The sequence below is a fragment of the Lucilia sericata genome, unplaced genomic scaffold, assembly GCF_015586225.1.
Source record: "Lucilia sericata isolate MDLA Ls3-8-SP2 unplaced genomic scaffold, ASM1558622v1 Contig000194F_arrow, whole genome shotgun sequence".
NCBI classification, from domain to species: Eukaryota; Metazoa; Arthropoda; class Insecta; order Diptera; family Calliphoridae; genus Lucilia; species Lucilia sericata.
The window spans coordinates 159,011-171,053 of record NW_023994222.1 but is presented as its reverse complement, the minus strand read 5'-3'; the positions used below and the strand labels follow the sequence as shown (position 1 = coordinate 171,053).

At 31.2% G+C, this 12,043-nt stretch overlaps 1 protein-coding gene across 6 annotated transcripts in view; it reads left to right on the top strand.

Annotated features, from left to right (window-relative positions):
• The window catches only part of LOC119601869 (protein ROP), a 60,996-nt gene that overhangs the window by 18,424 nt on the left and 30,529 nt on the right, over positions 1–12,043 (top strand). For 3 of the 6 annotated variants that reach the window (XM_037953102.1, XM_037953096.1, XM_037953098.1), the window contains exons 2-4: positions 3,154–3,336; positions 3,476–3,631; positions 3,887–3,993. In XM_037953102.1, the coding sequence (XP_037809030.1) occupies positions 3,159–3,336; positions 3,476–3,631; positions 3,887–3,993 (441 nt within the window). In that variant the 5' untranslated portion in view covers positions 3,154–3,158. Of the gene's footprint in view, positions 1–3,012; positions 3,038–3,153; positions 3,337–3,475; positions 3,632–3,886; positions 3,994–10,822; positions 10,927–12,043 lie in introns of those variants that run through there. The other 3 variants (XM_037953100.1, XM_037953097.1, XM_037953101.1) reach the window with 2 other exon arrangements.

Here is a 12,043-nt window from a genome sequence, read left to right as displayed (position 1 = left end):
AAATAAGACGCGTAAGAGAATGTTAAAAATATTCATTAATTTTTGGTGGACATTTATAGTTGTAGGGTAGAAGTGACATTGATTGAAAGTAATAAATTTAAAATGTAAATGCAGATTACTCTAAAATATAGACTAGGCTTTAAACTTCACTATAATCCAAACTATAGACTGAACTATATCCCATGTAGTATATAATACTCTATACTCTATAGACTAGACTATTGACTAGCCAATAGACTAGACAATAGACTAGATTATAGACTAGACTATCGACTAGACTATAGACTAGACTATAGACTAGACTATAGACTAGACTATAGACTAGACTATAGACTAGACTATAGACTAGACTATAGACTAGACTATAGACTAGACTATAGACTAGACTATAGACTAGACTATAGACTAGACTATAGACTAGACTATAGACTAGACTATAGACTAGACTATAGACTAGACTATAGACTAGACTATAGACTAGACTATAGACTAGACTATAGACTAGACTATAGACTAGACTATAGACTAGACTATAGACTAGACTATAGACTAGACTATAGACTAGACTATAGACTAGACTATAGACTAGACTATAGACTAGACTATAGACTAGACTATAGACTAGACTATAGACTAGACTATAGACTAGACTATAGACTAGACTATAGACTAGACTATAGACTAGACTATAGACTAGACTATAGACTAGACTATAGACTAGACTATAGACTAGACTATAGACTAGACTATAGACTAGACTATAGACTAGACTATAGACTAGACTATAGACTAGACTATAGACTAGACTATAGACTAGACTATAGACTAGACTATAGACTAGACTATAGACTAGACTATAGACTAGACTATAGACTAGACTATAGACTAGACTATAGACTAGACTATAGACTAGACTATAGACTAGACTACAGACTAGACTATAGACTAGACTATACTATAGACAATACACTAGACTATAGACTAGACAATACACTAGACTATAGACTAGACTACAGACTAGACTATAGACTAGACTATAGACTAGACTATAGACTAGATTATAGACTAGACAATACACTAGACTATAGACTAGACTAGACTATAGACTAGACTATAGACTAGACCATAGACTAGACCATAGACTAGACTACAGACTAGACTATTGACTAGACTATAGACTAGACTATTGACTAGACTATAGACTAGACTATAGACTAGACTATAGACTAGACTATAGACTAGACTATAGACTAGATTATAGACTAGACTATAGACTAGACTATAGACTAGACTATAGACTAGACTATAGAATAGACTATAGACTAGACTATAGACTAGACTATAGACTAGACTATAGACTAGACTAGACTATAGACTAGACTATAGACTAGACTATAGACTAGACTATAGACTAGACTATAGACTAGACTATATACTAGACTATAGACTAGACTATAGACTAGACTATAGACTAGACTATAGACTAGACTAGACTAGACTAGACTAGACTATAGACTAGACTATAGACTAGACTATAGACTAGACTGTAGACTAGACTATAGACTAGACTATAGACTAGACTATTGACTAGACTATAGACTAGACTATAGACTAGACTATAGACTAAACTATAGTCCAGACTATAGACTAGACTATAGTCCAGACTATAGACTAGACTATAGTCCAGACCATAGACTAGACTATAGTCCAGACTATAGACTAGACTATAGTCCAGACTATAGATTATAGTCCAGACTGTAGTACGGAGAATAGACTAAACTAGAGTCCAGACTAAAGACTAGACAATAGACGAGACTTTAGTCCAGACTATAGGCTAGACTTTAGTCTAGACTACAGGCTAGACTTTAGAACATGCTATAGACTATTGACTAGACTATAATACAGACTACAGACAAGACTATAGTTTAGTTGGTCTAGACTATAGTCAAGATAATAGACTATTCTGTAGTCCGGACTGTAGACTAAACTATAGGCCAGACTATATAGTACACTTTAGTGCAGGCTATAGACTAGATTATAATCCAGACTATGTCTAGGACATAGACTAGACTATGGTCCAGACTATAGTTCATTCTGACCCGAAGTGCAGTAATTGATGTGGAAAATTATTGGGCTTAACGAAGAATAATCCCAAAAAGCCGGCTTTTGTAATATAACATTTCGTTTTCCCAAATATTTCTTCAAGTGTAAACATCAAAAGGTAAATTATGGCGGTTAGAGGTATATAAATAAAACTCCAAAAAGATGGATGATAGCCTTTTTAAAGTAGTTTTTATTAAATAATAAAAAGAAGTTTTCTGTAGCAACAGCAGCGGCAGCAGCAATAGTAGTTTTCAGTCAATAGTTTCTACAACTCTAGGTGGTTAAAAAGAAATTCGCGGTTCATTGTCGTAGTCGTCAGCATCATTATTATCATCATCATATTATAATTATTATTGTTTTAAGAGCAATCATTTAGTTAGGCCGTCCTTTTTCTTTGCTCTGACGTCTTTGATAGTTTTTAACAACGACTCTCTGCTCCTCTGCGTCTCACTCTCTCTCTGTCCCATTGGCTTAAATGTCTTGGCGTCGCGATGAAGTTTTAACGCGTTACGATTTTTCGAGGTTTTGCAATTGGTGGCCAACATCAAGATGTTTTGTGTTGTTGTTGTTGTTGTTAACTTTCAATAGTTTTCTAGAAGCCTAAGTGAAGAAAGAATGTATGTGTGTTTTTTTTGGGGGGGGGGAGTAGGGGAGGCAGTTGATGTGGGGTTTCTTTGATGAACAAACAAAACAATACACCAAAAATTTGATTTTAGTCGAGACCATAAACATCTACAGTGCGGTTCGGGAGTAAAAGCCGGTTAGTTTCCTATACGGAATGTATAGGTTTAGCGAAAGACGTATTAATTGGTGATGGGCAAAAAAGAGGAAGAAGAACAACAACAATACCTTAGAAATATTTCAAGGTTAAAATTTATAGTAAAATGTTCTCCTTAAGCGTAGTGTTAGTGCTTACAATTTCACATGTATAAGGGTAATGTGGGGTAAACTTGAAAATAAACAAATAATAATTAGTTTTTTTTTTTTTCTTTCTATTACTTTTTATTATTAATTTATAATTCAATTCTACTTGTATTTTCTTTCCTCTAGAAATTATGAACGAGGTGGTGAAATACAAACCACCACCTCCGAAAAAAGCAGGCGCTGCAGCGGCGGCCGCTGCTGCTTCGAAGGCTAACATGGATTGGCGTGTATTGGTTGTGGACAAGTTGGGCATGCGCATGGTGTCGGCCTGTACAAAAATGCATGAAATCAGTGCCGAGGGCATAACTTGTAAGTTGTTAAGTATTAAGATTTATATGTATATATGTATATATTTAAATTAGAAAACAACAACAACAATAACTTAAATAGCAAGAAATTAAAAAGTATTATTATAAATTTAATGTTTTGTATTTATTTGTATTTGTAGTGGTGGAGGATATTAATAAAAAGCGTGAACCCTTACCTTCTATGGATGCTATATATTTAATAACACCTTCACAAGAATCGGTGGCTGGTCTAATAAGGGATTTTGAAAATCCCGCCAGGCCTATGTATCGTTATGCTCATGTCTTCTTTACTGAGGGTAAGTTTTTTTATTTTAGAATTATCTTCTTTTTTTTGTTTTAAATTTAAAAAAGAATTTTTAAGTTTTTTTATTATTATTTTTTTTATTTTTTTCTTTTTATTTGTTTAAACTTTTTGTTTAAAATTTTTTCTTTTTATTTTTTTTTTTTACTTTTTTTAAATTTTTTTCTTTTTATTTTTTTAAACTTTTTATTTATTTTTTTTTCTTTTAATTTCTTTTTGTTTTTGTTTTTATTTTTTTTATATAATTTAGCCATTCCTAATGAAATTTTTGATATGATTAAGGCTGAAAAGAATTTATTACGCTATATGCGTACTTGCAAAGAAATCAATATAGCATTTCTAGCCTATGAAAGCCAGGTATTTTAACCTCAAAAAAAAAAAACCCTATTTTAAAACTTTGCCCAAGACTTACAAAAATATTTTTCGCTTTTAACAACTATTTATTTCTTTATGTGTGTTTCTTGTTCATTTTTTTTTTGTCTTCATACGCAAAATAACCCCTTTTATATACTTAACTTCAGCTATATATACATCTATATATATATATATTTTAAAATATATATATATATATGTCTTCTTCTATATATATTATACCACCATATTGCAACAAAATTTATATCATGTTCATACACATATATGGTTTGCTTTTAATGTCTAACCACAACTAATTCGTACGTGTTTCATTTCTCTTATATTTCTCTAAAAATATTTGCATATGTGTGTTGTTGTCTTTCCTAATACTAAACATGTCTTCGAAACAAACAACCACAACAACAACTACGACAAGAAATTCAAATTCATTATTCGCTCTACCTTAACAAAAACTTCTTCGAAAAACTAATTTTAACTAAGCAAACCCCACTAAAGCCTAGGCAACCACCTCTCCACCAATAACCCCTTCATAATGTCTAAAACTATACATTGTTTTAGTTTTCTTTAAAATAAATCTTTTGTCTTCTTTTATAATAAGTTTTTCTCCTACTCCCTTATACACATAATAAGATTTTTTTTTTATATTAATAAAAAACATCTTAGTTTTTTACTTAATTGTAAAGAAACTCCATAAAAACTAGGCCATTAATTTCTTTTCTTTACAAAAACCCTTTTAATAACACTTTACCTTAAAAAAAAAACGTCTACCCCCCCCACCACTACTTGACAAAATTATAAAGTCTGTCTGCTTTACTTTAAACCATACAACGTCTTCATGTATAGTTTTTCTAATAAACCCTTTCCCCAAATAGACATTGTCTAGTTTCTAAACTTCTTAATATATTCTTTTCTTTTCTGGTTCTCTCTCTCTCTCTCACTCTCTTGCTTAGAATTTTTCTTCTTGCTTCAAACACACAAAAATATTTCCCCTTAAATTAGTTTTTAGTGTAATTTTTTTTTCTCTCCTTTAAACACCACCACCACCGCCGCCGCCGCCGTTGCCGCCGTCATCATCATCATCGTCGTCGTTGACGCTAAAATATATATTTAGTTGTAAATATTACTACTATTCAATTTGAAGTTTTTGGTACAGTTAGAAATTACAGTTAAGGCTCAAACTATTATAACGTCACATGGAGAAAAATCAAAAATAATTATTTGCACTTTGAACTTTTTTTTTGGTACAGTTGAAAAATACAGTATTAAAACCTAATATTAGAACGGTTAATATAAACATTTAAGGACTAAACTAAAGATTAGACTACAAATTAGAAGAATACATTTGACTATAAACTAGACTTCATATAGACTAGCCTAAATACTAAACTGGAATCTAGTCTATAGACCATATTATACTATATACTAAACTATATACTGGATCTATGGACTATGAATCGGATTATGGACTAGTTTATAAAATAGACTATATACTAGACAATTGACTTAACTATACTACAGACTTAACTATGAACTTGGGGTAGATCAATTTCCTTGTCCTTTCTTTCACTTTCTTTATAGTCTTAACTTTCGATTATCACAGGGGTTTACCTAAACGTGGCGGCATTTTTGCTATTTCCCAAATGTCCCCTTTGGATTCCCTTGGCCTCTTCAAAAGGCAATGTTATCTTATCAGCCTGACAGAGATAAATTTCCCAACTTCTGTGTGTTACTAGTTTCCCTAAAGGAGTCACTTGACACCTCCAGAAGACCCTCCATGTCTAAAACAGTCAGTAGCTGACCATCAAAAATTCTGGCAAGGAGGTTAGTAAGGGTAACGTCAGCGTCCTCCCAACATTATCCTAGTTGACCGTATCGTCCGGTTTGTCTCACCCCTAACAGATCGTCCAGCCCTTTTGTCATATCTCTATACTCATCCTTAGTTTTTTGTATATTTGGTATCTCTATTTTGAATCGCACGAGAATGTACGTATAGACGACGGTCATCGGCGTTTGTGGACTAGGCAACTAACTAGTTTACCATCGCGCTTTGGCATGCCACTGAGGGGAGCTGTTAGCAACTAGCCGCCTCTATGCACTGGCTAGCCATCCAGGCCCTCGGCACTGCTGCAACTCACCTTGACCTTAACAGTGCCTATATAACGCTAAGCCTAACATAAAATCTCTTACTGCACAAAGAACGAGCCATATCGGATAGCAAAGCGCATCAACTATGTCATAATAGAAGGAAGTAGGATTGGAAGACACATATCACACTCACTATCTTGACAAGATGATTAATAAACTTCTATAAAACCATAGTTTCCCATGGCTAGATACCGAAGCATTAGTCATAGTAAGATATAGTCACGATGTGTACTTAAGCCCTCGCATCACGACAAGATAGTTAACCTTGGCACTTAATGCCGTTGTCCGTCTTCTGCCATTGAGTTCTATGAGAAACACGTTTCAAATCATTCTTGGTTTAGTTCCCTTGCTAGATGCGATGTATTCTTTAATGCAACTTTAGAGCTCTATTTTGGATACTATTATATAGTTGATTTCCTGTATAGCCTAGTGACAGCTACCTCTACAGGATTCGTCCATAAATCCAATGGACAATGAATCCAATGTAGTAGGTTTAGCTGAGTCTAGAGGACCCTGACCACAAGCTGCTCTAGTGTGCCGTAAGTCCGTTGCTTTTGTTTTCCGTGTCAGGTTTTCTTTAGTATCTGCTATAAGCGGTGGACTTGCTTCCCTCATTTATGCGGTATCGGTACATATAATTTCCTCTCATACATTATACATCTATCTGAAATGCCTACTTTTTTGGTGAAATTCCAGAAGGAATTGTTTTAACAACTTGATATTATGCCCTTTCAATTCCCCTGTTGTGAAATTTTTTGATAGAATTTTGTAAACATTAAACAGCTGCTGCATACAAAATTAACTATTGTGAATGAATTGTTCACGGCAAGTTCACGATAGCAATTTTCCCTTCGAGGGGAATGAAATTTCAAGGGAACAAAAATTTCACTTCTATTAGCGATAGGGGTCTATAAGAGTCGTGATCTCCATTCTCATTTTTTGGAACGTTCTGTTTCCGCGTTCCCCAAGTAATTATCATTCTGGTGTTACCTTTTCATTTTGGCATTGATGCATCACAGGTAGTTTTTAAAGCATTTATCAAAATTTCTGGCATATTTGCATTCTGGAATCGGTGCTTTCCGTGCTTAGGGTAGTCTTTTGATTGCTTTCTCTACAAATAAAGTGACCACCTCATAAAATATAAGAGTCGTGATCTCCTTTTCTTTTCTTTGGCATTCTGTTTCCGCGTTCTCCAAGTAATTTTCATTCTAATGGTACCTTTGGCATTGAAACATCAGAAGTAATTGTTGAAGCGTTTATTTGCACGTCTGGAATCGATGCTTTCTGCGCTTGGTTAGGAAAATATTTTGCTAATTTAGATGACTCACTCAACATTATCGTTTCACCAATCATGCGAAGTAACTTTCTATCGTTGTATCCTTTCGGGAAAACTTTATGTTCTTAGTTAACGTGATGCTGGCGAAAGTATTAGCGATTAACGATCCCAGTATCCCATAGTTATGTACGTGTGTATTTCTCTTGTGCAACTAAAGTTCATATAAAAAATGCAGTAGCACCTGGTGGTCACTGTGAGTGTATAATTCGTAGAACTTTCAATTCAATCATAACCTAACGAGAGGCGAACAAGAAAGCTATAACTATTATTGATCCGTATCCAGATGGTTAATGTTTAGTGGGATGAACTTCGTTTACGCTTTCCTGGAGACAGGACATCTATAGCTGACTGTGAAATGTATTCTTGATTAACGCGGCACTTAAGGTAATGGTTAATGTTTAGTTGAATGAGGTTCCTTTTGAAGCTGTAGCTTAATGCTTTCTGGAAGTCAGTACATCAATAGTTGACTGTTAAATGTTTCAGATTATTTGTCAGATTCTTGAATAACGAAGAATTTAAGGCAATTGTTATATGTTTAGTGGGATGAACTTCTTTTGAAGCTGTCGCTTTACGCTTTCTGTAAGTCAGTACATCAAGATCTGACTGTTAAATGTGTCAGTTTATTTGTTAGATTCTTGAATAACGAAGAATTTAAGGCATTTGTTATATGTTTAATGGGATGAACTTCTTTTGAAGCTGTCGCTTTACGCTTTCTGGAAGTCAGTACATCAAGATCTGACTGTTAAATGTTTCAGATTATTTGTCAGATTCTTGAATAACGAAGAATTTAAGGCATTTGTTATATGTTTAATGGGATGAACTTCTTTTGAAGCTGTCGCTTTACGCTTTCTGGAAGTCAGTACATCAAGATCTGACTGTTAAATGTTTCAGTTTATTTGTTAGATTCTTGAATAACGAAGCATTTAAGGTAATGGTTAATGTTTAGTGGGATGAATTTCCTTTGAAGCTGTCACTTAACTCTTTCTGGAACAGGACATCAATAGTTAGCTGTTAACGGTTTCAGATTATTTGTCATATTCTTGATTAATGGGCATTTAAAAGGTCCTTTGGAACTGTCGCTTAACGCTTTCTGGATGAAAGAATATCTATAGCATCATATAATTTGTTTTATCCTTGATTATCGAAGCCTTTAAGGCAATGGTTAATGTGTTTTATGAACATCAAAATGTCGCTTAACGATTTCTGAAAGATAGGTCATCTTTAGCTGATTGTTAAATGTTTCAGATTATTTGTTTTATCCTTGATTATCGCGACATTTTAGTTAATGGTTAATGTTTAGTGGAATTAAATTCATTTGAAACTGTCGCTTAACGTTTTCTTAAAGTCAAGACATCTTTAGCTGATAGTTATATGTTTCAGATCATTTGTTTTGTCCTTGATTATCGTGGCATTTAATACATTTGAACCTGTCGCTTAACGTTTTCTTGATGAAAAAATATCTATAGCTTCAGATGATTTGATCATCGATGCAATGGTTAATGTGTTTCATAAACATCAAACTGTCGCTTAACGCTTTCTGAAAGATAGGTCATCTTTAGCTGATTGTTAAATATTTCAGATTATCTGTTTTATCCTTGATTATCGCGACATTTTAGTTAATGGTTAATGTTTAGTGTGATGAAATTCATGTGAATCTGTCGCTTAACGTTTTCTTAAAGTCAAGACATCTTTAGCTGATTGTTAAATGTTTCAGATCATTTGTTTTGTCCTGGATTAACAAGGTATTTAAAGTCCAGGCCATTTTTAGCTGATTGTTAAATGTTTCAGATCATTATTATTGATTTTCGCGACATTTAAGTTAATGGTTAATGTTTAGTGGGATAAAATTCATTTGAAACTGTCGCTTAACGTTTTCTTAAAGTCAAGACATCTTTAGCTGATAGTTATATGTTTCAGATCATTTGTTTTGTCCTGGATTAACGAGGTATTTAAAGTCCAGGCCATCTTTAGCTGATTGTTAGATCTTTCAGATCATTATTATTGATTATCGCGACATTTAAGTTAATGGTTAATGTTTAGTGGAATGAAATTCATTTGAAACTGTCGCTTAACGTTTTCTTAAAGTCAAGGCATCTTTAGCTGATTGTTAAATGTTTCAGTTCATTTGTTTTGTCCTGGATTAACGAGATATTAAAGATAATGGTTAAGGTTTAGTGGGATGAACTCCACTTAAAACTGTCGCTTAACGTTTTCTTAACGACAGGACATCTATAGCTGACTGAAGATGTGAAACTTCAATTATCGAGGGTTTTGACATAATGGTTAAAGTTTAATGGGATAAGTTTTCTTTGAAGCTGTCACTTAAAACTTTCTGAAGGTGAGGACTTCTTTAACAGATTGCTATAGGTTTCAGATCATTAACCATAGACCTAAAAGTAAAAAAAATAAAGTTTATATATAGATTTCTATATAACAAAGTTCTATTAAATGAGTAATAAATTATTGAAGTTTTTTCCTAGACGTTATAATATAAAGAGCCAATACTGTTATGTGTGTGTGTGTTTAGAAACACACCCTAAAAGTCTGCTAAGAGTTATAGCGTTAATGTAACTCTGCATGGTAAGCGGTGTGTAGTGAGTGGACTATTTCAATTCTTCTAGAAGGTTAGAAGATTTTTTTACTCAATGAAATTTTTAAACAGATTATATTGAAAAATTGAAGGTTAAATTAAGGAAATTAATTGAATTTATAAAGTGAATTTAGTTTTTTTCTTTATGGAAATTAATTGAATTTTAGTTTTTTTTTTAGTTTTTAATATTTTTTAAAGTTTTTTTCAATTATTTTTATTTGTTTATGAAAAGTTTTTTTTTTTTTAATTTTTAAACAAATAATTGATAATATTTTTCTTAATAAGAGATTAAACGGTGAGATTAATTATCTCTTTTTATTAGCTTTAATTTTAGAACGTTTTGAACTAGCTAATTTTTATATTTAATAAATATATAACAATAAAACTGAAATATTTAATTAATTTTTTTTTTTTTAATTATTTTAATAATTTTTTTAAATAATTTATAATTAATTAATTATAATACTTATATAAAAAACTCCCTTTAGTTTCCATTTATTAAGCATTTTAAATAATCAATATCTATTTAAAAAAGGCCTTTTTATTAAGCATTTTTAAGAAAAAGAAAAAAAAAGGTTTTTATACCCTTTTTTAAAAAAAACTTTTATTTAAAGTTTCCTTTTAAGCACTTGATTTTTCTTATAATTTCAAAAATTTCTATTTTGTTTTCAAAATTTTGTTTTAAAAATTTTTAGTTTTTTTTGGAAATTTTATTATTATTATATAAAATATATATTTTATAGTTTGCCCGGAGGAATTATTTAACGATTTGTGTAAATCGTGCGCTGCAAGAAAGATCAAAACTCTAAAGGAGATCAATATAGCATTTCTACCATATGAATGCCAGGTGCGAATTTAAAAAAAACACTATTTCCCTTAAAAAAACTAAAATATTTAGTTGCAAGAAACGTAAACTTTCACTTAGTAAAAAAAAACAACTCTTTAAATTTGTACAAAAAAAAATTGTGTGTTTTACCAACTCTTTAACAAATTACTACTAAAATACTATTCAACAAACTCTACTACTACTACTTTAAACAAATTCCCCCGAAATACCTTTAACAAAACCAGAAACACTTTAAAATTTTCTTTCAAAAAAAAAAACTTTTACTTTTTGTTAACAAAAACTCTATTGTTACTACATACTCTTACTTACTTACTACTACTTGTTGTTTGTAATTATTTTCTTCTAAATGTTGTAATTGATTTACACTTTATATGTTTAATTTTATTTAAATATAATATTTGGAGTGTGTGTGTGTGTTGTTTTTTATTTATAAAAAACAATTTTCAAATTAAAAACCTAAAAAAGAAAAGTTCTTTCCCGTAAAAAGTGAAAGGAAATACAAAAATTTTAGCTTAAACAAGAAAATTACTTAAAGATAAAGTTATTTTTACAATAAACAGACTAAAAAAAGTTTAAAATTTTTTCTCAGGAAAAAATTTCCAATCCCAATACAATTTTTTATTTCTTATAAAAAATTCTACACAAATCTACAAATTTCCCAGCAGTAAAGAGTTAATTTTCTTTCTAACATAAACTATTAAAAGAAAACTCTTATATCGTATACCACAAACTGTTATACAAAGAAAAATGTATTAATTTCTCAAACACTAATTCCAAAAATTAAAAAAAGATATCATAATCTTTAGCCAGGACACCTGTTGTATGTTAAATTCTATACAAAACTCTTATACTAAGTTTCATAAACTCTTATACGAACAAAAATATGGTATACTGTTCCTTTTTCAAACATTAGTTTAAGAAAACTAAAAAATTTAAAAAAAATTGTATAGAAAACTGTTATATTGCGTTGAAATCAATGCTTAACATTAACTGTTATACAAAACTCTTATAACTAGCTCAAAATACTGTTATACAAACTGATGTCATAAACAATTTTCAATTTTCTTTTATAATTTTCGAAAATCTTCAAAACTTACAAATATTTTAAACGAAAATC